Consider the following 27,860-nt stretch of genomic DNA (forward strand, 5'->3'; position numbering starts at 1 on the left):
AAACGGGCCCCTTGTCAGTCAACAGCCAATCAGGTACCTATGAGTTACTAATCTCTCTGCCAGGTCCTGTTTCCATGATGTTCCTTTGTGGTCTTTCACAACATAGGAATTATCTTCACGCTTCCTCCCTTTTCCCAAAGACCAGCTGAAAGGGAGATGCCCAGAGAGTCCTTGGTTGCCCCCTCCCCTCTTTGGAAGAGCTTTATAGCTCCTGTTGCCTTAAGAAAGTTCCAAACATCCTTAAAAATCCATCTCCTCCTGGGCACCCATTTTTTGGAACTATTACCATCTGGCAGACGGTACAGGACAATAAAAATAAGGGCAAGTAGACTGAAAAAGAGCTTCCATCCCAGAGCAGTAACTATCTTAAATTCTACTGTAGAGGGCAACACAAATGCAATATTAGGAGTTTCCAATTTCATTGTATAGAATGTACAGTTGTATACAATTGCATAGTGTTATTTTTCATATATAATATACACTGCAGAAGGCACACCTTTGTGGTATGGGGTGCCAAGACAATAAAGTAAAGGATTAAACTATTTAACTATGACAGTTTGGTCACGGAGGTGTTCCGGATGGCATTGGAGAGGAAATGGGTAATAATGTGATCTGGCTTCATCCGATGGCCGCACTGCCAGACGAGTACTTTCATGGACTCAGCTGCAGCCTGAGCCACGGAGGCTTCACAATCCTCTTGCAGATCCTGGAGACCTGGAAGGAATCCAGAAAAGAAATGATTTCCAGGATCCACCTTGAGAACCAACTCTGATCAGCGACAGAGCTTCTGGAGAGAAAGTCTCCGCTTCAAGTGAGGGAACTTTGAAACTCACCCAGGAAAACTTCTTCGATTTGTTTGGAAGTCACCACATTCTGTTTCATGTATTCTGCACAGCAGCCTAGACATATGCAAAGAAAAGGTTGGTGGAGTTGGCAGAAATGGCTAAATCAACTGATTCAAGAAAGAAAATGCAGAATTCTTTTGTTTATATTTGGAAGACTTGCTTTGGGACTTTATGGGATGGTCCCAGGAATTGGGTCTATCTAGAGATCAGATGGAAAGAATTTCATATGACTCATATTTATGATGGTTGCAGAGTTTTTTTGGGGGGGGGTTGTCACCTGATCACTTTTTGCAACCTTCGGGCGAGCAAACTCCGGAAGGAAGCCCAATTCACTTAACAAACACGTGACTCACTTAACAACCACAGTGATACCCTTAAGAAACGGGGCCGTGTGTGTGTGAGAGAGAGAGAGAGAGAGAGAATGGTCAGCATGTCTGGCCTTAGGAAGCCCGCCTGCCCTGGTTTTTCCTCCCCTCATTCCAGAGTTTGCATTCGGAGTTACCAATTAAGAGGGCAGCTGCCTCTCGGGATGAAGAATTCCGGCTCTTCAGGAATTTCAGCATCTGCTTCAACATTACCGGCAATTTTTCCTTGCATCGATTGATCTGAGGAACACATGGCCACAAACAAGGCAATGAACTCTGTAGCTTCCTCTTTTTTTCTTTCTACAGTTTCTAATCCTCATGTCCTCAACAACAATGTCTTCCATAACATATTAAATTTTATTATACTGTATCGTATTGTATTGTATTTTAAACTATAAGATTGTTATACTATACTATATTTTATTATACTAAATAATATTATTATACTATATTGGATTTTGTTAGGCATATAATCTAACGGTTGGGTTGTTAATATATGAATCATGTAACAATGCTGTACCTGTTTCTTTAAATAATGGTGTAAATGTGATTGGTTGCTGTTTCCTCAAGCGGCCATAAGATGGAGCCAGAATCACTGTTAGATGCTGATCTGATCTGAGTGTTTGGAAGCTGGCTGTTAGAAGTGTCGTATAGTGATCAGCGTGAGCTATTGTAAGTTTTGCAACTGGGGAGCTTACCTAACAGACTTGACTGGACTGGACTAGACTGGACTATTATACAATGCAATACAATATAATATATATTACATTATATAGTATAGTATATCGTAAGTATTAGTATAATACAGTTTTATATTGTATTATATTATACACACACACAAACACACACACACACAGACACATACACACACAAACACATTTATGTTATTAAAGACAGTTTTATCCAAGTAAAAACCATAAAGGAAAATAAAGAAAAATAGTAGATAGTGAAAAAAAAATAGAAAAAGAAAAGGGAAAGAAAGATGATAAGGAAATGGCTTCTGATCTTATTAATGCATTTATGTTTTGCCCTCTTTACATCGTAATTTCCCTTTTCCACAAACTACCATTTCTGATCCTCAAACGCACAAATCAGTAAGGTTTATAGTCCTCATGGTGGCATGGAACCTCTGGTGTTCCCAAGGGAGCAACAACCCAAGAAGAATCCCTCTAGCCAGTTTAGTCTAGTGGTTGAGGCATCAGGCAAACAAATCAGGAGCCTGTGAGTTCTAGTCCCACCTTTCTCATGAAAGCCTCCTGGATGACTTGGGGAGTTCTAGTCCTGCCCTTAGGCATGAAAGCTGGCTGGGTGACTTTGGTCCAGTCCCTCTCCCTCAGGGCAGCCCACCTCCCAGGGTTGTTGGGAAGGAAATTAGAGGATGGGGAGGGGGAGGAGAAGCATTAGGGACGTCCACCATCTTGAATGATTTATCTAAAGAAGAAAGGCAGGAGAAAAAGAAAATATATTATACTCTAATCCGGAAGAAAAGGAACCAGCTAGGCTCCTACTTACCACCTCCGAGCAGATGCTGGAATACATGCTCTGGAGACTGGTGTAAATCTCGTAGTCAAACAAAGTCTCTGGAACCTCCTCCCACTTCATAAAGGAGATGCAGGAGATCAGGGTGTTCCTGGAGATCTGGGCCAAGGGAGGAAAGGAGGCGTCAGAGGAGCCGGTTCTGAGGTTGTCCATCTTCTGCAGAGAAAGCCCAGCCTCCTCCTTGCTCAGGGGTGGGAAAGGGGATGAGCCACCCCAGGAGGAAGCTATGGCAGGGCAAGGGGCCCCCCGAAGACCAGAGTTCCCCACAATTCAACCCTGATCATATTATATTGGTACCAGGGAAACCATCAAGAAGAAAACAACCCCCTAATCCAAGAATGACCCAACAGAAAACCTACACCCACATCAAAATGATCCAGCATTAAGCAGAGATCAAACCCTCCCCTCCAACCTACTGATGCTGTCACCTAGTTGGGTCCGGAACGGCCTGCTAGAAAACAACCAGGTTCAGAGAGCACCAAGGACCTCACAACTTCAGGTTTGCAGAATTTCTTTGCCTTTTCCAGAGGGTCCACATGATGCAACCACATTGCTCTGAGTAAAGATGGGGGTACAGCGTGGTCTCATGGAGAAGGGAGCATGAAGAGAGCAGGAACTTAGTTGACCCCGCCCTTCAACTCACCTCTCGGGTCCAACTATTAGCCAACTGGATTATGAGAGGAATCAGGTTGTGCAGGATGGATTTGGTCAGATTCCCCTCTGCCCTCTTGACCCCTTTTAAGACCAGGCCAAAAAGGGTGATGGAGGTGTTGCGCAACTCGGTGTCCTCCTACAAGGAAGAGAAATGTGTCAGTCCCTCCAATAGCATTTAGGAAGTGGGAGGTGTTGTGAGAACCTAGAAGAACAAACTGCAACACACACTTGAGAGACCGCCTCCTGCCAATTACCTCCTCGAGACCTATTAGATCTCATAGATTAGGCCTCCTCCGAGTGCCATCTGCCAGCCAGTGCCGGCTGGCCACTACGCGGAGGAGAGCCTTTTCTGTAGCAGCTCTGACCCTTTGGAACGATCTCCCTGTGGAGATTCGTACCCTCACCACCCTTCAGAACTTCCACGCAGCCCTCAAGAGCTGGCTATCCCGTCAGGCCTGGGGGTAAAGATTATAATTCGCCCCCACCCGAATGCTGAATGAATGTTGTTTATTCTTTTAATTATGTGTTATGTTATATGTTATTGTATGTATCCCTCCCATATAAGTTGTTAGCCGCCCTGAGTCCCCTCAGGGAAAAGGGCGGCCTATAAATAAACTTATTCTTATTCTAATTCTAACAGTCAGCTGAGCAAAATCTGAGAGCAGAAATTTCAGGCGAGAAAACGTCTCACATTTGATTCTCCTTTGTTTCCTTAAAGAGAAAGGCAGGGAGGGATCCACTAAACCTACAATAAAAGCCTTCGTAACTCCCATCCTCTTCATCTGATCTGCCTCAGTTTCCCACTCACGAGACAAAGCAAGGGGAGTCTGGCAACTGTTTCTCTAGACAAGGCCATGCCAATGGTTGGCCATGGGTGTAAAAGGCTTGCAGACCAACCTCTATGGTGTGATCGAGGGGTTCCCATCTTTGCAGCTTTCAGATGTGAGGACTCCAACTCCAGTATGCTGGCTGGAGAATTCTGGGAATTGAAGTCCTCACCTCTCCAAGTTGCCAAGAGGGAGAAATACTGATGGAGACCAGAGTTTCCCAATCTGAGCAGCTTTCAGATGTGGGGACTTCAACCTTCTCAGGCCAGCAGAGTTGAAATCCACACACCTTAAAGTGTCTGAGATCAAGCAACACCAATCGGGATTTTTAATAAATATGGAGGGTGATTGATGGTGGTTTGGTGAAGCTGAAGAGAGTGGCAACCTTCATTCTCTTCCACCTCATCTGGCACTTCTCCAGCTCTCTGGAAGGGCTCAATGATAATCTGCAAGCTCACACACTCTTTTAGATGAGAACAACACAGTTGTTGCTGAACTATTTCTAAGACTTTTTGATAAAATTAGAATTCTTCAGATGGTACCCAGGCGATCTTTGTGGAAGAAAAAGAGAGAAGGGAGGGAGGGTGGGAGAGGAAGAGAGAGAGGGGGTGGTGGATTAGTTTGTTGTGATTTGGTTGACGTACATCAGCAAAATAATTCCCCAGGACCGGAATAAGGTTGACAGCTTTCCATCCATAGGTTTGAGCATTCAGATGCCGGAAAAGGAACTGAAGCGTCCGGAGTGATTCTTTTGCTACAGACTTGTCTGGGTGACAAGCACAGTTGACCACAGGGACTAGCACCGGCTCTAACATCGTATTCTGCAGGAAGGAGGGAAAAGAGGGAACGATTAAACATGGTCACTGGAGTTCTCTGAGTCTAGGAATGACAAACACAGAGAAGCCCACAGAACATAGAATAACAGGGTTGAAAAGGAACTTGGAGGTCATCTAGTCCAACCCCCTGCTCAAGCAGGAGACCCTACACTATTCTGGACAAATGGTTGTCCAGTCTCTTCTTGAAAGCCTCCAGTATTGGAGCACCCACAACTTCTGGAGGCAAGTCGTTCCACTGGTTAATTGTCCTTATTGTCAGGAAATTTCTCCTTAGTTCTAGGTTGCTTCTCTCCTTCATTGGTTTCCATCCATTGCTTCTTGTTCTGCTTTGGATGTCCTCCAAGAGGATCTGTCTCCAAATTGATCCTTCAGATCTTCCAGGGATGCCTCCATCTTTGTAGAAGAGAGGCCACTGTAGCTGAGGGCATCCTCTTTCTGGTGGTTGTCTTCTTCTCCTCCTTCTACCCTTCCTAACCTTGTAGAATTCCTAGAGAGTGAGGTCACACCTGCTGCTCCCTTGAAAGTCCCTCCCTTCCTACCCCCCATCTCTTACCTCAAAGGGGTGCTGGAGAAGATACCCCAGACCACGAACAGCAAATATTTGGATGAGGGGATATGGCTCAGCCATCCATTTTTGGAGGACCCTGAGGATGTCCTTCATGATGAACAAGTGTCCAAGCTCCGGGTGAGAGAGAAGCTGGGGAAGAAGAGTGGAGTGATGGATTATTAACCAAGCAAAGGAAGAGAACTTTCCTCAGAGCCTCTATGAAGAGATGCCACATTCAGCCATTATGGGGAGAGGAAAAGAAAAGACAGTCCTCATATAGTGATGGCGGAAAGTCACCATGGCACTGATAAAAGGGACAACTCCATTTTTCAGACTCATGACCATTGATCACAGTCACCTGATCAAAAATTGGGTACTTGACGGTCCGTATTTATGACGGTCACAGTGTTTCTTTTTTTTTCTTTTTTTCTTTTTTTTAATTTTTAAACAAACAAAATAAACATATAACATAAAACCACCCTCCAGTCACATACAGTATGTCAATTGGTCACAAAACTCCTGTGCCTCCTCACCATAGTCTTCACTTACAATTTATATAGAATCTCATATTATCAATCTAATATATATGTATACAATTATTATAATTATTTAACATTTATTTGGCTATAGTTATTATTACTTCTTTATGTGAGATATTCTAAATTTAGAATAGATTTATATTATGACATTTCATTACATCATCCTAAAACCATCCAGTAATATTACATCTTTACATTGTATTCTATATAAAATTATTGATCTGTGGTTACAAAACTTTCATGCATCCTCTCCATAGTCCTCACTTACAATTTATATAGAATTTCATTATTAATCATTTATTTGACTATAACTATTATTCATTTTATGCGTAATATTCTAACTAAATTAGTTTTTATTATAGCACTTCATTACATCATCCTGTATCCTTCCAATAGTTGTGAAATCTTATATCTCTTGCCATTTGTAGTATTTGTGTTCTAATTGCTTTCTTGGTAGATCTTATATGGACTTCTCTTGGCAACTTGTTTTTCATTGCATATCTTGTAAAGACTTGAAACCCCTCGTCTGTTCCTTGCATCAACTTCACTTTGGTTATTACCGATGCTTCTGCCAAAATTTCTAACATTAGAGCTGCCCAATTTTTTTCCTTTTTTCTTCTATATTTTGGAAATCTGATCTATCAATCTCCCATAACAATATTCCACTCTTGTCTTTTCCAACCTCAATCTCCTGTCAATATCACCAATTTTCTTATCTCTTTGTTCATCTTTTTCTTCAATTCTTCTGTTCTTTGTTCAATATTCTGCATTCTCTTTCTTTTCTTTTTCGTGTTGCAACATTCCTCCAGATAGTATACACTGCCACTATATAGAATCCAAGGCTTTTTGATTAAGTTCCAAACAAGTTCACTGCAATTCTTCTATCTTTCAAGGCTTTCTTTTTACTGATAGTACCCCGGAGGAGCACCTGTATAAACAATCCATGCTCATCTGCAGTGACGTGCGGTGAAGGATACCGTTGGTGAGGCAAGAGCGGTGAGTCCCTCCCCAGCCAGCCAGCACTCACCCCCACCCGACCTGTTTCCTGCTTGGCCGGCCGGCTGGCCGGCACAAAGACAAACCGCTCTTCTCATCCCAGCCAGCCAGCCACCCGACCTGCTCCCAAGAATGTCAGCGGGGACGGAGGAGGTGAGGGGCGAGGCGGCAGAGCGCGGCAGCGGCGAGAAGCAAAAATATTTAAAACTCTTTCCTTTCTCTCAGGAGACTGGGGAGGCTCTGCCTCCCTTGCCTCTAGTGACTGCACGTCCCTGCTCATCTGTCTATCATTTTCAATAAAGAAGCTCAGAGACCTTGAAATGTAAATCAAATGTGCAAAGAAAAAAAAAGAAAAACAATGTTTCCAAGCCTCCAAGCCTCTAAGTGGCAGTGTAACTTCTTTTCTTCTACTTTTACTCCCCTCTTTATATTCCAAACTTCAGGAGAAAAAGAAAAGTTTTTAAAAAGAATATGCACTAGAGAATTGAAAAAAGAAAAAGAAAGAAAGTAGTAGAAGAAGAAAAAATCCAGTCCAGTTTAAAAAGTAAGAAGCGTTTGAAAAAAATTCCATCAATAAAAAGATTAAAGAACAGAGGGTGTGGGGCTAGCTGCCAGGACGAATGGCTGCTTGAATGGAGAGCTCCATGAAGAGCAGCTGGATCTGGCATCCGGAGGGGTTTCTGGAAAGACTTTTGTAAACCGAAGATTTCCTGTAGGGAAGACTGAAGAGAAGGTTGGTTTGGCACGACCATAGCAGTGGTGGGTTTCAAAAATTGTTCGAACCTACTCTGTGGGTGTGGCCTCCTTTGTGGGAGTGGCTTGCCGCCCATGTGACCAGATGGGAGTGGCTTGCTGCCCATGCGACCGAATATGAAGATGCCGACGACACTTGTCAGAACCACCTTAAATTACCTCACACACAGAACTGGCATGCATAAGAATGTGATGTAAACCTGTTTTTTAAAAGGCATCTTTGGTTTGGGTTAAAAGAACTTCAACACATGCAATAAGCGAGAAGCTGCAGGAGTCGCGAGTGGCTTAACAGATTCCTGATCTTGGAGGAAGGTATTTTTATTCCAAAACAGCTCAAGAGATTAAGATTAAGGAGTAGGGTGGTTGTTTTTTTAATCCCCCCCCCTTATTGTTTTCTTATAATATATGAATCTGTTGATATATAGACTATATCACCCCTTAATACTCCTTAAAATTGATTATTGAGTAGAGGAAGAGGGAAAAGGAGAGGGAAAGTGAGGAGAGGGAGAGGAAGGAAGGAAGGAAGGAAGGAAGGAAGGAAGGAAGGAAGGAAGGAAGGAAGGAAGGAAGGACTGGAGAAAGTTACGAGGGAGAGAAGAAATCGTATCTTTGTGATGTCAGCTTCACATGCTAACGGTCGCAGTGTTTTGAGGTTACGTGATCCGTTTTGTGACCGCCTGATAAGCCAAGTCAATGGGGAAACCAGATTCACTTAACCGTGTGACTAACTTAACAACGGCAGCAATTCACTTAACAACTGTGGCAAAGGAAGTGGTAAAATGGGACAAAACCTGCTTAGGGACTGAGCAACAGAAATTTGTGGCTCAGTTGTGGTCATAAGTCGCTCAGTTGTGGCTCAGTTGTGGTCATAAGTCAAGGACAACCTGTAGAAGAAAATCACTGAAATATCTGGTTTATCCTAAGTTTATGACCACGGCATTGGCTTGAGGGTTTCTGCGATCACTTAGTGACCAGTGGAGGTTCTATGACGGTCTTATGTCGAAGACTACAGAATGGCAATACAAAACTGTCTATAATGCAAAGAGGAAACGGAATTTGGGGTCATTGAATCTTCCTCCCTCCCTCCCTCCCTCCCTCCTTCTCTCCAATTCCATCGATTAACAGAGTAAGAGGAGACCTTGGAAGTCTTCTAGTCCAACCCCTTGACCAAGCAGGAGACCATCTACTATGTCAGACAAACAGCTGTCCAGTCTCTTCTTCAAAGCCTCCAGTGATGGAGCCCCCACAACTTCAACTTCCTAATCATAAAGTCCCCCTGAATCCTGCACAACTTTCCTGGAGTTCCACAATGTTGTGGTGCATCCTCACCTCCGAGAAGAACACCATGCCAATTGTCTTCTCCCTTAAGTCGGGATGGTGCAGGTAGGTGTTGGCATGTCTGAACATCATCTTCATCTCCACTTTATTGTATGCAAAGAGTTTCCTAAAGATCAAATAGGGAGAAATCAGATAAGATCTGCTGGTGAGTGAGGAGAAAATCACCAAGCTAGAGAAATGATTATCTGAATTATGGATAAATGAATTACTCAATGAATTAGTCCATTTACAGAATTTCTCACCCTCCCTCTCTTTTTCTGTCTTTCTCTCCCTCCTCCTCCCTCTCCTTCCGTCCCTCCCTCTACATCTCATTCTCTCTCTCCTTCTGTCTCCCTCTGACACTCCCTCTCTTTCTCTGTCTTTTTCTTCTTCCCTCCTCTTCCTCTCTCCCTCTCCTTTCTTTGTCTCCCTCTCTCTCCCCCTCCGCCTCCCTCTCTTTCGCTCTCTCCCTTCCCTTCCTCTCCTCTATCTCCCCTTCCCTCTCTCTATATTTCCTCCCACTCAACCACCCTTTCTTTCTCTTTCTCTCTGTGCCTCTTCTTCGTCCTCTCCTTCTGACCACCCTTCCTCTCTCTTTCACTCTCTTTCTCCCTTCCTCTCTCCTTTTCCTCTATCTAACCCTCCCTCTTCCTCTCTTTCTCTCTCCCTCCCCCTTCCCTCCCTCTTCCCCCTCTCCCTCACTTTCTCTCTCTCTCTCTGCCTCTTCTTCCTCTTCTCCCTCAGCCCTCCCCTCCCTCTCTCACCCACTGCCACTCAAGGCCAAGTTCTTTGGACTCTGAAGTTCTTACCGGACCAGGTGGAAAATGGCCTCAAACAGACTATCTGGGCTCAAGAGCATCTTCCAGCATCCCAGCGTCGTCAAATCTTCATACTCCTCATTGTATCCGGCAGACAGGATGAGGTTTTTGATCGCCTCCACTGCCGTGCTAAATCAAAGGAAGGGAGAAGAGTCGGTGCCAATGCTTCAGCTGATGCCCCCTGCAAAGGCCATGCTTCCCCTGACCCCAACCGGCCTCCCGCTGCCCTCAGGAGAGCTCCAGCTTTCACTTGGCGGCTTGTGCAACAACCACAAAACACAATAGCAAATCAGCCTCCCTTTATTTCTTCCCCTTTCAGTTATATCCAGTTGGATCCAGATTGGTCCCAGGAGATTTCCTTACTTCAAGAGGTTGATCTGTTCTGAACGGTCCATGACTCTGCTGGACCTCCCGGATCCACTCTTGCTGGCTCCCAGGAGGAAGTACAGCTGCGTGACCAGGGCGAGGAGCAGGTTGGAGAATTTGTTGGGGAGGAGCTCAGCAGCGTTCGGGAGGGACAGGAGGAAAGAGAGGGCATTGGTGGCCTAGAAATGGAATGAAGGGAGAGTCACCTTGGGCTCCCCAGTTTACTTAGATTCATCACCTTCTTCCTCTTCCCCAGAATCCCTTGCAGGGTGGACTCTGGCCAACTGAACGGAGCTGAGGGTTTACTGGCCAGATGCCCTTTCTGTTGCCAATGAGGAGTTTTGTTCGACAGATACATTCTCATTGAGCCCAGGAAGAGAAACATCTGCCTCCACCTAAAAAGGAGGAGGGGCTTATGCCAAATGACGCTCCAATTTTAGCCCCAGCAGTTTTCCCACTGCCTCCCTCTCCCCTTCCCTTAGGTGTTCCCCACCTCTAGATCCAAGGGAAAGAGAGCCACCAGTGGAGGGCTTACAGCAATGGGCATGAAGGACTTGCTATTCCTCCTTGAGAGGGCATCGGTGCTGGGGTCTTGGTCTTCCAGCCTTTTCATGAGGGGCTTCATGATCTTCAGATTGGCATAAGGGTCTTCAGCCAGCGCCTCCCAAATCTCCCTGGCATTTCTGCGGAGGGGGAGAAACCGATTGGGAGGGAATCAGATCCTTTCCCCATTTCGGAAGAGACGGCCAGCCAGAGAGATGACCCCCCACCCCCAAACAGAAGGAAGGATTGGAAAACCGAAGTCCAAATGAATGGCTCTCATGCCAGAAAAATATATATACACAGGTAGTTCTCGACTTACAACCATTTCTCCAGGAGCCATTCAAAGAAACAACGTCATTGAAAAAAGTGACTTATTCCCAGTTTTCACACTTTCCAGCATCCTTAGGATCATCTGACCAAAATTCAGACTCCTGGACAACTGGTTCAAATTTATGACCATCCCAAAGTCAAGTGATCACATTTTGTGACCTTCTAATAAGCACATTGAATAGTCAGATTCACTTAACGACCATGTTTCCCTCTTGACAACTGCAGTGATTCATTTAACGAATGTGACAAGAAAAGTCATAAAATATCTTTCAAAGTTCATTCCCATCTCGACCCTCATCTGATGTGACCTCCCACAAGAAGACTTCATCTGTGACACACCCATGGCCCATCAAAACATCCATCAAGACCCTTACCTGACACGACCTTTACTGACCTCCCCATCACAAGACCCATTACAAGATCCCCACCTGACACGACCCTCAATCTGAGGTGACCTCCCCATCACAAGACCCTCACTTGATATGATCCACACCTGACATGACCTCTCCATCACAAGACCTTCCCTTGATATGACCCTCACCTGGTCCATCAGAAGACCCATCAGAAGATCCTCACCTGACATGACCCTCAATCTGAGGTGATCTCCCCATCACAAGGCCCTCACTTGATATGACTCTCACCTGACATGACTTCCACATCACAAGACCCATCACAAGATCCCCACCTGACATAACCCTCAATCTCCACATCACAAGACCCTCACTTGATATGACTCTCACCTGGTCCATCAGAAGACCCATCACAAGATCCTCACTTGATATGGTCCACACCTGACATGACCTCCACATCACAAGACCCATCACAAGATCCCCACCTGCATAACCCTCAATTTGTGGTGACCTCCCCATCACAAGACCCTCACTTGATATGACTCTCGCCTGGTCCATCAGAAGACCCATTACAAGTTCCTCACCTGACATAACCCTCAATATGAGGTGATCTCCCCATCACAAGACCCTCACTTGATATGACTCTCACCTGGTCCATCAGAAGACCCATCAGAAGACCCTCACTTGATATGACCCTGACCTGAGACAACCCACACCTGATGTGACCTTTCCATCACAAGACCTACTGACCACACCAAGCCCTTACAGGCAGAAGATCATCAGCACTAGCGTTCCTTAAACTCCATTGAAGATGTTACCTTGCCTGGTAACAAAACATTTGGAAACCAACGCAGAAGCTTAGAGAACCAACTTCCACCCTCTTCCGCCACCTGAGCTCATTTCATTTCATTTCATTTATTAAATTTCTATGCCGCCCAATCCCGAAGGACTCCGGGCGGCTTACAGAAATGAAAAAAATTAAAAAGAATTATTAAAAACAATTGGGCACAACAAGGTTAAAAAGGGAAACTCAACAAACACCCAATCAGGAGGGGGCTGGACCTCAATCATGGGGTCAACAGCCCCAAGCCTGCCGGAAAAGCCAGGTTTTAATGGCTTTGCGAAAGGCCATGAGAGTGGGCAGGGCCCAGATCTCAGGGAGCAGCTCATGCCATAGGGCCGGAGCGGCAACAGAAAAGGCCCTACTCCTAGGCGCCACCAGCTGGCATTGTCCCGCTGACGGCACCCAGAGAAGGTTCACTTGTGCGATCTTATTGGTCTGAGGGAGGTATGTGGCAGAAGACAGTCTCGCAGATACCCGGGTCGTAGGACATATAGGGCTTCAAAGGCAACAGGGATTCACCCCATTGTAAAGGATTGAGAGACTCTGAGGAATCCAAGACAACAGGATGCCCATCTCCTTGAAGTTCTTCTTACCCATCACAGCCAACGGAGGATTCCAGCAATATGTCCACAACTTGGTTGACCCTCTTGGAGGCCAAGTGACATACGGCCTTGAGGGCGAGGGCTTTGGTTGCTGGGTGGGTAATATTCGGGAGACGCTGGTAGATCTCCTTCAAGATCATGGGTAGCTATGGCAAAAGAGAGATTGGAGGATGAGATTCAGTGTTGGTCTCCATTGGAGATGCAGTAGGGATGATAACTTCCACTCATTGGGGAAAATAAATTGGCCCCCACAATGTCAAAGTTTGCCCTACGTTTTTTTTAAAAAAACTCCTGATTTGTCCAGCTGCCTGTGATATTTTATTTATTGGTATATTTTAGGAGATTTATATTGCCGCCTATTCGCACATGACGACTCAAGGCGGCTGACAAAGCCATAAAAACATCTGGAGCCTTCACCACTGCCACATTGGCTCACCAAATGTTATTTTTCATGAAAAAAATGGCTCCTTTGTTTTGCCCTTACCTTCTTCTGGGAGGTTTGGACAACTTTCTCAACAGCCCTAGGATCGCTCAGTGGCCTCCTATCCAGCCTTAGCCTTCTTAAAACCAGAAGAAGTGTCATCACTGAGCCAAAAAGGTCTCAGCCATTCTCATCTTTGTTTTCTACAAAATCTCCTACATCCCTTTTGCTCCAAACCCTGCAATGTCCTTACTTCCTTAATTTCCTCCTCATCACCAAACTCCAATAGGATGGCGTTGAGGAGCAGCCCCGCAGAGTGTGAGATGTCCACGTGTGTCAAAGCCCCCAGGGTTTCCAAGAGCAGCTGCGTTAGCTGCAATGGGCTGAGATGCTTCCCAAAAGCCTATCGGAGAGAAGGAAAGGAGACCATGCAGAGATGCCTTGAGCTTTGACGCCCTTCTCTTGAGACTTTGACCCAGATTGGGGGACAGCACATCGTGTAGAGATGCAGCCTTATTCCATGTCCTCCATCAGGTGGGATTCGGATGGAGTCAAAGAAGCCAACATGGCAGCTACCCTTTCTTCCTCCTAGGCATTGGGGGGAGGGGTACCCAAAGCCCAATCTTGGGAGAATGCCATCCCCACTGTGAGATTGACTCCTTTGAGGCTCTCCGGGTCAGGAGGAGGAGGAAAAGGAAGCCAGGCCAAAGGCTGATCCAAAACATACCTTCGCCATTTTGGAGATGTTGTTGTGGAAGATCCCAGAGCCCGAAACAAGGAATTCCTCCCTCTGCAAATGTACAATGTTCTTCTGTTTCTTGTCCATTTCTTTTGCTTGGGAGGGAGGGGAAGAAACCGCAAGGTCAGATTTTGGCCTTCGGAACCTGGGAACTTCCTTCGTCTGATGGTCATTTTAATCATAGCAAGAGAAGAGAAGATCTGGAGCTCAGGGTCGACCTGAGGGGTCCCTGGTGCTCTCTGACCTGGGGGGGGTTTCCTTGCAGGTGTTTCATTGCCCAACTAGGGAACATCATCAGGGGGGATGACCATCAATACTTATGGAAGCACAGAGAAAAGATCCCTCCCTTCAAGTACTGATGACGTTACCTAGTTGGGTCATGAAATGTCAAGAAGAAAACCACCAAGCTCAGAGAGCACCAAGGACCCCGCTGTCCTTCTCCTCCTCTTCCTCCTCCTCTAACTCTTTTCCCTCTCTCTTCGCTACTTTCTCATTACCTCCTCTTCCCTTCCCTCTTGATTTCCTCCCCCACTCCCTCCTCCTCCTCCCCTTCCTCATCTTCCTCTCCCTCTCTTCCTCTCTCTTCCCTCCCTTCTCATCTCCTCCTCCACTTGCTGCTCCTCTTCCTCCTCCTTCTCCTCCCTGTCTTCCTTTCTCCCTCTCCTCCCCCTCCTTGCTCCCTGCCCCTCTCTTCATCGTTCCTTCTCTCTCCCCCCTCCTCTTCCTCCTCCCTAGCTGACTCACAACGTGAGAATCGCCTTCTTAAAAGGACCCCTGGCCCTGAAAAATGCCAATATCAACTGCCAATTCCAGGCATCTCTGCCAAGCCCAACGACCCAACGTTTCTTGGCTAAGCCACAGACTGTGCCACCCAATGCTCTCCTGGGCAGGGAGCATCCCTGGTCTTCTTGCAGCAAGTCAACCCTTGGAGTCCAAAGTTCTCACCCATTTTGCTCATGAGGAGGTGGTGCAGGTGGTAGGCAACCTCTGCGGATATCCGGCCAATTTCTGGTCTGCTGTCGCCAATGTGCAGGGCCAGCAAAGCCACCAGTTGTCCCAGCAAAGAAAAGTCACCTGTGGTCTAAAGAAAGGAAGGGGAAAGGAGGGGAAAGAGGAGAGAGAAGGGGAGGGGGCTCATGAAGCTTTCAGCCGGCTGAAATCAGGGAATAAGAACCACAGAACCACAGAATCTTAGATACACAGAATGATAGAATCATAGAATTATCAAATATTTGAATATAAGAATCTTTGAATCACAGAACCTGAGAATTACAGAATCTCAGAATCTTTGAATCACAGAACCTGAGAATTTTAGAATCTCAGAATCTTTGAATCACAGAACCTGAGAATTTCAGAATTTCAGAATCTTTGAATCACAGAACCTGAGAATTACAGAATCTCAGTATCACAGCATGACAGAACCGCAGTGGCTGGAAGGAACCGTGGAGGTCTTCTCCTCCAATCCTCTGCTCAAGCAGGACTCCTTGTATCCTCCTGGTCACATCCCAAAGGTGCTTTTCCCAAAAGGCAGCTGGACTTTCTTGGGGGGTTTCCTTTCTTTGAAAACATTTTGCTTCTCATCCCAAAGGGAGACTTACATCGAAATTGACATTTTCTAAAACGAACTTGAAGAGGTGCTTGATGGCCTTGAGGGCCCTCCATCTCTCGTGGCTCTTGGGAGAATCGATCCAGGGATTTGTGTGCTGCCAGGGGAAACGAAGGAGAGGGAGGAAAGGAGGAATGGGTCATTCCCAGTTGGAAGAGCCACAGACTCCACAGGGGGACAGAAGGGCCAAATCCAGCCTGAACATCTGGCTGACCGGGCGACCCACCCCAAGAAAGATCTCTCTTTACCATCAGGATCTCCTGCAGGGCATCCAAATTGGGAGCTTCAGACAGCAATCCGGTCAGCATGTTGTTGCAGGCAGTGGCTATTTGATGATAGAAATCCTAAAAAAAAGGAGAAAATGTCAGAAGGAATGAGGGGCGTTAAGGAAGGAACGGCTCCTGAAAGAGGCAGAAATCCAGAGGTGATGTCCCCTTTATGACTGGGGCACTGCAGCTCCCAACCTTCCTGAGCCAGCCATGGAATTCTGGGAGTTGAAGTCCAGAGGTCTGCAGTAAATGGAGTGGCTGACCTTGCAGGGCCGTTTTTTCTTCCTTAACAGTTCTGGGAGATTCAAATACAAGCAGTCCTCATCTTACGACCACAATTGAGACCAAAATTTCCATTGCTAAGTGAGACATTAGTGAATTTTGCCCCCATTTTATGAACTTTCTTGCCACAGGGGTTAAATGTATCACTTTGGTTGTTAAGTTGGTCACACAGTTGTTAAGTGAATCCAACTTCCCTATTTACTAGTCAGAAGGTCACAGTAGGGGTGTCATGTGACCCTATAATACTCCGACTATCATAAATCTGATTCGGTTGCTAAGCATGTGAATTCTGAGGGTTATCTGAGACTACCTAGGAATCAGTGGTGGGTTTCAAAAATTTTTCGAACCTACTCTGTGGGTGTGGCCTCCTTTGTGGGAGTGGCTTGCCAGCCATGTGACCTGGTGGAAGTAGCTTGCTGACCAGGTGTTTTCTCTCTCTCTCTCTCTCTCTCTCTCTCTTTCTCTCTCTCCTTCCTTTTGTCTCTCTGTCCCCTTTTCCTTTTTTCTTTCATCTCTCTCACTTTTTCTTTCTTTTTTTCTTTATTTATTTCTTCCTTTCTTTCTCTTTCTGTGTGTGTGTGTGTGTGTGTGTGTGTCAGTGTTGGATTTCAAAATTTTTTGGAACCTCTTCTGTAGGTGTGGCCTGCTTTCTGGGTCCAATGGTGGAACCTCTTCTAAACGTTTCAGTGGATTTGACGAACCAGTTCTACCGAACTGGTGCAAACTGGTAGGAACCCACCTCTGCTAGGAATCATAGCTAGTGCCTGCAGACCATGGTTGCTCTGCCCCACCATGGCCCTTCTTTTGTTGTGGGGCAAAGGGAGGAGATGGGAATTGATCTTGAGAAGATCCTTCAACCAGAAGATAAAAGAGAAGTGGAGGAAGAGAGAAATGATGGGGAGGAAAAACCCCTGGAAATGTTTAGGGCTTCAAAATAGGGACTCCTGGGATCCAGAAACGTAGAACGAGAAGGGGAAGCAGACTTTCAAGACCAAAGAGGAAGGGACAAGCCAAGGGGACCTTTGGCTCGAGGGATGGATCCAGGGCTGTTGAGGAGATCAGGAATCCTGTTCACTGCATCCTTGTTTCCAGGTGGATCCCCTATTGCTTTGCTCCATCTGGACTGCTCACCTGAGAGTGAGATGATGGGGGTTGGCTATCTGTTTTCATTGTGGCTACTTTGAGAGCTGGCAATGAAAACACCTTCCGGATGCTTTGGTTGACCACTTCAGACCTCACCTCAGAGTTCAAGGAGGGCTTCATACGGCTGATTAAAGACAAGAAAAGAGGAGGGAGGTGTGAGGAGATCCTAGACTCAGGGGGCTAAAAGGGACCTTGGATGTCTTCTACTCCAACTCTTGCTTAATGGTCCTTAAACCATCCCAGTCAGATGCTTGTCCTCTCTTTTTCTGAAAACCTCGAGTGATGGAGAGCACACAACATCTGGAAGCAAACCCTTCCACTGATTGATTGTTCTCAGTGTAAAGAATCTTCTATCTATCTATCTATCTATCTATCTATCTATCTATCTATCTATCTATCTATCCATCCATCCATCCATCCATCCATCCATCCATCCATCCATCCCTCTCCATCCATCCATCCATCCATCCATCCATCCATCCATCCATCCATCCTTCCACCCACCCACCCACCACAGCCCTGATGTGTCCTCCTATGGAAAGTTATCACCCCGCCCTCTCCCAGAAAAATGAAATATCCTAGGAAATATTGAAAAGTCAGAATATTTCCCTGGATGTGAAAAGGAAGAGAGAATAGCTCCCTGCAGCTTCCTGCCCCCACCCCCTTTATCAATGGGCCATTAAGATGACCAAGCTACTCCCTTTACATAATAAAGAATCCTCCCCTTCAGCTCCAAGTGATGGGATTAAGGCATGATGATACTGGCCCTTTACCCAATTCACCCAATGGCATCTGAGAACTCAACCAAATCTGGATTCAAAACGCAGCCTAGAGAGGTGCCCCTGCATGGCCCCATGGGAGTCTGACAACCAATCAGAATACATTTGTTACACAGGAACAGGAAACAGAGGTGGGACTGAACAGGTTATAAAAAGCCTAGCAAGCCCCTCCCTCAGCCCTTCTCTTCTTCTCCACCAACATTGAAGCACGTTATCACCTTTTCTGTTCAGGACTCAAGCCATGTGCTCCTGTCCACCATTAAAACCATCTTTCCAAGCAGCCTCCATGTCTCCAATGTCTTATTCCTCACTTGGAGCCGAAACCAGAAGGACATTTCTTCCAGCAAATCAATGAAATGGAGTTTGAACTCCTGCTCTCCTGGATCTATCTATCTATCTATCCTTCCCTCCCCCTCCCTCCCTCTCTCTCTCCATCCATCGAACCATCAATCCACCCACCCACCAGAACCCTGATGTGTTCCTCAATGAAATGGAGTTTGACCCACCCCCCATGCTCTAGAGCACGGGGACTTTCCACGGAAATCCCATCACTTGGTGCAACTCCAAGTTCCTCCTCAGCTGGGGGAAAGATGAGGGTGGTGCAGGTACATACCTCATGCAGGTGATGGTGACGATGGCTTGATGGAGAATTGTGACAGACAAGGGTATCAGGGGCTCATCTTCAATGACTTCCTGAAAGGAGAAGGAAAGACGTGTAAGAAAGCTCCTGAGATGTGGCCACCATCCAGCTGGCACTATTCCCATCTCTACGCCTTTCCTGGTTGACATGGGAAGTCCTCAACTTACAACTGGTCACTTAGCCACCATTTAAAATTATGACGGATCTCTGCAGGATCCCTCTTAGAACTAAGGGGAAATTTTCATTTCCAAATAGCCATTTGTCTGAAGTGGTATAGGGTTTCCTGGCTGGACTAGAGGACCTCCAAGGTCTCTTCCAACTTTGTTCTTCTAATTCTAACACCCAAGGACTACTTATGACCCAGATTTGAAGTTCTGAGAGGCTCTTCTTCCTCAGGGATCATAGGATCATATTTTGGTCGCTTGGGAACCAGCCTGCATTGATGGCAGTTTGCAGTGTCTCCTGACCATGGTTTAAGTCAGGGATGTGTAACTAGGGCTTCACTACGACCTGTGAACTTCAACTCTCAGGACCCCTAAAGGCCAGAGAATTCTGGGAATTAAATCCACCGCTCTTAATGTTATACACTTCCACCCTCTGCCATTCTGGACATTGGCTGTGTAGTTTCTTCTAGAAAGTTTCAATGCATTTTTTTTCTTCCCCTAATTTCCCATTTCTATTTTTCATTCTACTTTATATATTAAATATTTGTCTATCTGTCTGTCTCTCTCTCTTTCTCTCTCGCTCACCATCCATATCTATCTATCTATCTATCTATCTATCTATCTATCTATCTATCTATCTATCTATCTATCTATCTATCTATCTATCTATCTATCTATCTATCTATCTATCTATCTGTTGTGACCCAGCAGGAGCCGTTGGAGCTGCCACCAGACTCTGACAGCGAGGGGCCCGATGAGTCGGCTCTGGAGGATGTGGAGGACCCTGGACAGGGTTCCAACTCCAAGCAGGGCATAGAGAAGCTGATTGGCCACCAGGCGCCTGAGCCTTGGACCAGTGGGGAGGAAACAAGGGAGAGTAAGCCTGAGGTCAGCAGTGAGTTGTTCCTGGATGCTTGGCACTGAAGAGCTACTAGGCGCCAGGAACAGTTGCGCAGTTACAGGAGGTAATTGCACTCCTCTCCAGACTATAGGCTCCTCTCCGGACTATAAAAAGGACTGCTTGTACACACGACCCTCTTGCAGAAGTTAACGCATTGATTAAAAGTTGGAGAACTTTTGTAACTAGATTGGCAGGCTGGATTGCTGCCGAGGCTTGTCTGAGTTGCTGCCAAGGTCCTTATCTGTTGTTATGCTTGGCTTTCAGCCACCGAGGTTTTGGTGTCTTGCTAATAAAGTACATTCCATTTAAATTTGTCTTGGCATTCGTTACTGGATGGAGGAGGGGGTCAGAACTCTATCTATCTATCTATCTATCTATCTATCTATCTATCTATCTATCTATCTATCTATCTATCTATCTATCTATCTATCTATCTATCATCTATCTATCTATCTATCATCATCATCATCATCATCTATTTTTCTGTCAGTCAGTCAGTCAGTCAGTCTGTCTGTCTGTCTGTCTGTCTGTCTGTCTGTCTGTCTATGGATATAAAAATAAATACTAATAATAAAAACAAAGGAGTTGCCAAATTCACTTAACAACCGTGTGACTAATTTAACGGCAGTGATTCAGCTAACAACGGTGGAAAGAGAAGTCATACAATGGGGCAGAATTCAGTTAACAGCTGTCCCACTTAGCAACAGAATCGTTTGGGGCCCAATTGATTAGAACTAAATTCAGTTCAAATTCTCTTTCAAACTTAAATGCGCCAGGAGCACCTGCCCCCCGTCCCCACTTACGATGATCTTGGTGACCAATTCCTGTTTCTGGGGCAGATGGAGGTCTTGCCTCCTGCTGAGGGCAGCCGCTTTGGTGACCATGATGATGGACCTCATGAAGGCTTTCTTCAGGCCTTCGTCCTGGGAAACCCAAATGGGAAGAGGGTGAGGTGAGAAGACACCAGAGGGAAGAGGGTGCATCTATTTATTTCAACCTTTACATAGCTGACAGTTTTTTCTTGAACTCCGGGGGGCTCCCAATCAAAATACCCCCTGGACATTCTGGATTCTAGTCCCGCCTTAGGCATGAGAGGCAGCTGAGAGACTTAGGGCCAATCACCAAGAGATGGAGAGTTCTAGTCCCGCCTTAGGCCTGAGAGGCAGCTGAAAGACTTAGGGCCAATCACCAAGAGATGGAGAGTTCTAGTCCCGCCTTAGGCATGAGAGGCAGCTGAAAGACTTTGGGCCAATCACCAAGAGATGGAGAGTTCTAGTCCCACTATAGCCATGAAAGTCAACTGTCTGAGCCAATCACCAGGAGACTGTGAGTTCTAGTCCCACCTTCAGCATGAGAGCCAGCTGGGTGAGTCCACATCTGGCCCAGTTCTTCTCTTTCAATCCAACACACATCACAGGGTTGTTGTGGTTGTGTGAAAAGGAAGAAAGAGGATAATGCGCTGCCTTGAGTGTAATGAATGTGATATGACCATAGATAAAGAAACCCCTAGCATTTCATCATCTCCAGGGCAATTGGAACAGGAAGCAGATCTGAATGGGAGGCATAACTGGGAGCTGGAGGTCACTTGTTTTAAACTAGATTCTCCCCAGCAACCTCTAAGAACTGCAGTCAGGTTGTCCTTGTTCACCAAAAGGGGATATTTGTAGCTCAGGGTTGAACTGTGGAGCCCTTGGTGCTCCCTGAGCTTGGTTGGTTTTTACAGACGTTTCTTATATTTTTTCACCATCAACTGAAATCCAGAGAAATTCCAGTGGAAACCAGCCTACCTTGTTCATAGTGGAGTACTGGACAAGCATTTCGGACACGATGGGTTGGATGAAATCACCCAGGTCTTCAGGGGAGGCTCCCTGGGCTGCTTGTCCATAGCAGAGGATTAATGTTGTCCTAATCCTTCTGTCAGACACATATTGTGGGTCCTGCCAGGACAAAAACGAGGGGGTCAAACTCTCTTCCAAAGCACCAGAAGACAAGACAAGAAGCCATGGATGGAAACAGATGGAGATTCTTAGTCATCCAGGTCATGGTTGTCCCAAAGGGGCTTTTTCCAAAGGCAATTGGACTTCTTTTTTTCCTTGAAGAGGTTTCGCTTCTCATCCAAGAGGCTTCTTCAGTTCTGACTTTGGTCAAAACAGAAGAAGCTTCCTGCATGAGAAGCGAAATGTCTTCAAGGACAAACAAAGTCCAAGCCCTTTGAAAAAGCACCTTTGAGTCTACTTGAGACGTTTGTTGGACAATTCATGATCTTCTCTAGACTTATAAAATGGTCCTCCAGGAGATGGAGGTGGAGAATTTCCAGCCCCACCTACAATCTCAGCGCTGGTCTCAGGTCTTTGAGATCTATGACTAGCCTGAAGAGACCAGATCGCCTGGAGCATCCATCCTTCTAAACATCTAGGACTTTCCTTCCCAGAATCCCCCAGCCTTCTTCTCTACTGAGTTTTGGACCTTGGAACCCCATCCCTTGTCTTACCTCATGGGAGTCTTCCAAGAGAGATGGTCTCTTGGGCTGTGCGATGTTACCGACCTCCCTGAGAACCAAGAGAATTTCGGGAAGATGATGGTGTGCAGCTAGGTGGATGCTCTCCGAGATTCCCTAGGCAAAGCAATGCTTGTGAATTAGGATATTTGCATTTTCTTTTTTTAATCATCCTCTTCCTCCTCCTCCTCCTCCTACTCCTCCTCCTCCTCCTCCTCCTCTTTGCAAGCCCCAGGCCCTTCTACCACTGATGAAATTACCTAACTGGGTAATAAAATGTCTGCAAGAAAGCAATCAAGCACACAGAGCACCAAGGACCCCACAGACTTCTTCCTCCTACTCCAAAAACCCCACAGTTCTCCTCCTCCTCCCCTCCTTCCTTTTCTTCCTCTCCTCCCCTCCTCCTTCCTCCGCCCACTCCTTCTCCTCTCCTATTCTCTTCTCCTCCCTTCACCTCCCCTCTTCAAATCCTGTTCCCTTCTAGAACTGATGAAATGAGTTGGGTCGCAAAAGGTTTACATTTCTTGTAACCAAGCTCAGAGAGCACCAAGGACCCCACAAAGTTGCAGGTCTCAGCCCCCACAGGAAGCCCACTCCCACTCACCTCTCTGTCTGTCTCGTCTTCAAGTGAGATTGCCAGAAGCTTCTTGAGGTGATCTTTTACAAGGTCCTTCTGCTTGGTATTCCTCAATTTGAAGCCATAATATTTGTACAGGTTTATCTGAAGGTTGGAAAAAGAGTTTGTGAGTCTGAGGGAGCTCCACCCATCATCCAGGAAAAGGAAGAACAGGACAAAGGATGATCAGAAAAGGAGCAAGTGTGGTCAAGCACAGGGCCATTTCCAACTAAGCATGGCTTACCCGCCATGGCCCACTCAGTAGGGAACAAGAGTTGCACTAATAGCAGTGTTCCAATATCTCAGGGTGGCCGCAAAGAAGTGGGAGTCAACCTATTCTCCAAGGGACCAGAAGTCAGGACGAGAAGCAACGGATGGAAACTTATCAAGGAGAGAACCAACCTAGAACTAAGTAGAAACTTCTTAGTGGAAGATCTTAGTAGAAGATCTCCGAGGTCCCTTCCAACTCCCTTATTATGTAATTCTGTGACTAATCAAGGAGAACTAAGGAGGAACTTCCTAACAATGAAGACAATTAATGACTGGAACAGTTTGCCTCCAGAAGTTGTGGGTGCTTCTTCACTAGAGATTTTTAAGAAGAGATTGGACAACATTTGCCTTAAAGGGTATAGGGTTTCCTCCTTGAGCAGAAAGTTGGACTAGAAGACCTCCGAGGTCCCTTCCAACTCTCTTATTATGTTAGTCTGTGACTAATCAAGGAGAGAACCAACCTAGAACTAAGGAGGAACTTTCTAACAGTGAGAACAATTAACCAGTAGAACAGTTTGCCTCCAGAGGTTGTAGGTGCTGCATCACTTGAGGCTTTTAAGTTGAGATTGGACAACCATTTGCCTGAAATGGTAAAGGGTTTTCTGCTTGAGCAAGGGGTTGGACTAGAAGATCTCCAAGGCCCCCTTCCAAGTCTGTAATTCTAATATTCATTTGTCTGTCTAATATCGAAGCATCAAAGAAAGGCTGCATAAGCATCAAAGAAAGGATGCCAAAGGAGAGACAAAATGAAACGACAAACGTTAAAATGACTTTTAACATTATTGGAAAACATTTGAATTGTTGAATTAACCCACAGCCAGTTGGCCGTGACTAGTGGGCAGTGTAGAGTTGGCTACAGGAATTTGTCCTCTTTTTTTAAACAATTTTTATTTGTTTCTGAACAAGGACAAACAAACACAAAAATAAAAATAAAAAAGCCATCTTCCATTACAAATTGTAGAAAGTGTGTCAGTTGGTTACGGTACTTCCATGCATCTCTTCCATAGTCATCACCTGCTTTTCATATCAAATCACATATTTTAAATTCACCTATATTCATGTATATTGCAATTATTATATCTCAACATTAATTTGACTATAATTGTTTTTACGTCCTTTTATATATAATATTCAAAATCTAGAATAGGATTATATGATAATATTCCATTAAATCATCCTAAAATCATCCAATCGCAATACATCTTTATAACATATTCTAGATAAAGCTTTTAAACCTCCTCTCATAATCTCCATATATTGTTTATATAAAATATCATATTATCAAACTAATATATCTATAAAGATAATAAATGAACCTGTTTGAAGTTTATTAAAATAGCCTTGAACCCTACAGTGGCAGTATCTGAAAAATTGAAAGAATGGCCCAGCAGAAAAAAAGAAACTGTAATATTGCAAATGATTATGTTTGAAATTCAAAATCTATTAGTTGTGACAGAGAGAATTGAAGAGATTGGAGAATATGGAATACAAAACAGAAAAATCTGATGGAGAAACTGAGGATGTTTAGCAAATGAAGAAAGTGAAGGACAGAATTTGAAAGATGGAAGGACAAAATGAGCAAAGAGATAAGAAAACTGTGGATACTGACAACAAAGTGAGCGGGGTTGGCAATGGCAAGAGCGGAATATGGAAAGGGGAGATGGATGGATTGGAACTCTACCCTAGATTTCAAAGCACAGAAGAGGAAAAGAGATAAAAATTGATGGAGATAAGCAAGTTGTCCTCTTCTGACCTTTGTCTAAGACAACTGGCGCCCTAAAAGGGGAAAAGCTCAGCATATTTACCTTCTCTTTAGACAAGAAGTAGGAAGTGCTTTGTTGCCTTGAAAGCTTCTGGCTGATGGGCTGCCATCCACTCATTTTCCCCCTGGTGACTTTGTGGTCTGCAGGAATCTGCTTTGACAACAACGACAACAAGGACAACAAAAAAGAAGTTGTGAGGAAGTGAAGGAGCAGAGGAAGGAAGAGGTTTTTCTGTGTTTCCAAGGGGAGGGTTGGTCTCCCTTCTGCCTCAGGGTGCATCGGATCATTGATTCGACTTTTCTAGCTGGGACAGACACAAAGCCCCTAAGAAGGACCATCCGGATTGCATCAGCTGGAGCCAAGAGAGCTTTTGAGAGGAACAGAAGGAAAAGCTCTGCCACAAATGGTGAGATGAAGTGTCTGGATTTTTTTCCTCCGATTGGAATGGCCAGGAAGCAACCAGTCTCCAGAGGTTGGTAGTCCTTGATTTATCAACATCTACAACCTGTGAAATTGCTTCGTCGACTGATGACCCACCTTGGGGGAGGGGGAAACAGGGTCAGAGCTAGCACGCAAAAAAGTGAGGTCAGAGTTGGCTCCATTTGGATGGGATGGATATGAAGCTCCTAATAAATAACTGGATTTCTTTTGAAGGTTGGGTTGAGGCTCATGATTAATTCGGGCATCCCTCACATAGGGAACATTGTCAGTAGTACAAGGGAGTACAAGGTTTTCAGAGTGGAGGAGAAGAAGGGTTTTCTTGCAGATATTTCATGGCCCAACTAGAAAACATAATCAGAACTAGAGGGGAGTGAAGTTTGCTCTCTGTTTATACACAGTAGCTTGCCCCAAATAAGCAGGGAGCAAACATCACACTCACCAGCACTGATGATGTAGTTGCGTCATGAAATCTGTGTAACTAAAGAACCAAGTCCAGGGAGCACCAAGGGCCCCATCTTCTTCTTCCTAGCGTATTCCCACAGGTGCAGGGTCCAGTTTTGGATCATTGAGGGCCACTTAGCTCTGTCACCTGCATCACCTGGGAGAAGGCCTGCAGCTTCCATATTTTTGTTGATGGCCTCTTGCCATCCTTATTTTGGATGCCCACAAGGTCACCAGTCACTGACTTCTAGTTTGTTGGCAGCCTTGGCCACAGTGGAAGGTGCTGCTCTCGGGACGTGTCCTTATCAGCAGAGTCAGACTTCTCTCATCTTCTCTGTAATTGGTGCCACACCAAAATGTGGTCAAATGGTGTCATGTGTGATGTGGTCAGAAAGGGAGGTGCCCGATATCCAAGGGATCATTTGCATTTCCATGGCATGGAGAGAGACTTTGCTCCCTCCTGTTGCTGCCCAGCATTCAGGGCCATACAGTGCAACAGGAGGATGGTTCTCTTGTAGATCTTAGATTCAAGACGGGTTGGCATCTGTGTGTCCAGTAACACATCAGTGAGTTCTTGCCAATGCATCCAGACTGCACTCATCCTTGCTTGCACCTTGCCATTAATGTTCCCTTTTGTTGTGGCCCTCCAGTGGAGCTGGCAATAGGGTGGGACAATGAGAAGGTTGGAGAAGAATATGGGTCAGTCCTGGGGACTGAGGGAAGCTCAGACGAGGGCTTAGGCATTCAGTTGGTTGGCTGTTTCAAGAGTGGGAAGTTCTGTTTGTGACTATAAGAGACTCCGTGCCAAGTGTTGCCTTGCCCTGTGTTTGGAAACTGATTATCTGGCAGCTCTCCAAGCGAGATAAGGTTCGTGTAGATAAATATTCCTCTGAAAGACTGTTTGCCAAGCCTGGCTGACTCTCAATGAAAGGAATTCACAGTTGTGACCAAGACTCTACTTCTTGCTTTTTAAGGAAGCCTGGGTCAGAAGACCTTTGCCTTGGAGGTGGGATCCCAGATATGCAAAAATCTCCACCTTCTTTGGGTTTTCTCCATGGATTGGGAGCGTTCCAGGGCTGGTGACAGACTCTAAGGATCGCATTGTCCTGATGTTCAGGAGAAGTCTGAAATGGTTGAGGCGATCATTCCATGGTCCTTCCATGCTCCTCCCACCAAGGGCCCCATCGTACAGCCACTTCTCCAGAACCACCTTTGTCTACTTTGGGGGTCAGTTATCTCCATCGTGGCAGCAGTGGCTTCCGCAATCTCTCCACAAAGGACTTCCGGGACCCCAGTGACCCCTGCTTACCTGGAGAGGATGAAGATGTTCCAAGATGGTATCCAAAATTTCTGCCTCCTCCATCGAGTCCAATATTTCTTTCTTCTGTCTGCATTTGAACCACCGCTTTCTTGCCCATAAATATTGGAAATGTTCATCCGAGAGTTCTGGGAAGGAGACACAAGATGAGATCGAGGGGCAATTGGGCAGGAGGAGCCTTCTTGAAGGGAAGAGGTTCAGGTTTAGGTTTAGGTTTATTAGATTTATATGCCGCCCTTCTCCCAAGGACTCAGGGCGGCGTACAACATTAAAAGAAACACATAATACCAAAGTTAAAACAATTTTAAATAGAATATCCCAAACCCAATTAAAATTGACAATGACATTTTTTTTAAAAAAAATCGAATTAAAATTAACAGTGATCAATAATTTATCTTGTTTTGTTCAGGAGAGGTTGGCTTGCTGGAAAAGCCAACTTTTTAGGGCGCGTCAGAAGAACTGGAGGTCGGGGATTATACGAAGCTCCGGGGGCAGCTCA

The 27,860-nt window shown here is 45.6% G+C and overlaps 1 protein-coding gene across 1 annotated transcript; it reads right to left on the minus strand.

Annotated features, from left to right (window-relative positions):
• Positions 1-3,343: 3,343 nt before the first annotated feature.
• On the minus strand, positions 3,344-27,406 carry LOC148045379 (maestro heat-like repeat family member 5). Its single transcript, XM_087715096.1, has 21 exons — positions 27,353-27,406; positions 25,204-25,311; positions 23,117-23,233; positions 22,507-22,629; positions 21,803-21,952; positions 20,819-20,938; positions 18,924-19,003; positions 17,520-17,655; positions 16,086-16,181; positions 15,830-15,934; positions 15,177-15,312; positions 14,220-14,326; positions 13,746-13,895; positions 13,063-13,217; positions 10,938-11,085; positions 10,400-10,581; positions 10,028-10,165; positions 9,231-9,345; positions 5,620-5,763; positions 4,875-5,051; positions 3,344-3,539 (listed from the first exon to the last, which is right to left on the minus strand). The coding sequence occupies exons 1-21, from the start codon at positions 27,404-27,406 to the stop codon at positions 3,384-3,386; spliced, it is 2,697 nt and encodes an 898-aa protein (XP_087571222.1). The 3' UTR covers positions 3,344-3,383.
• Positions 27,407-27,860: the final 454 nt, after the last annotated feature.

This window comes from Thamnophis sirtalis, unplaced genomic scaffold (assembly GCF_051295495.1).
Source record: "Thamnophis sirtalis isolate CommonGarterSnake01/CBP01778 unplaced genomic scaffold, rThaSir2_p1.2 scaffold_5, whole genome shotgun sequence".
NCBI lineage: Eukaryota > Metazoa > Chordata > Lepidosauria > Squamata > Natricidae > Thamnophis > Thamnophis sirtalis.

Bases quoted from the DNA above. Each gene is read 5' to 3' on its own strand.
- LOC148045379 (XM_087715096.1), bottom strand. From the start codon at position 27,406: ATGGAGGAGGCAGAAATTTTGGATACCATCTTGGAACATCTTCATCCT. The intron at 16,182-17,519 runs GTGAGCAGTCCA...CCTTTTTTTTAG, and splicing joins CCCCATCATCTCACTCTCAG to GATTTCTATCATCAAATAGC. The intron at 9,346-10,027 runs GTAAGAACTTCA...TTTGATCTTTAG, and splicing joins GCCATTTTCCACCTGGTCCG to GAAACTCTTTGCATACAATA.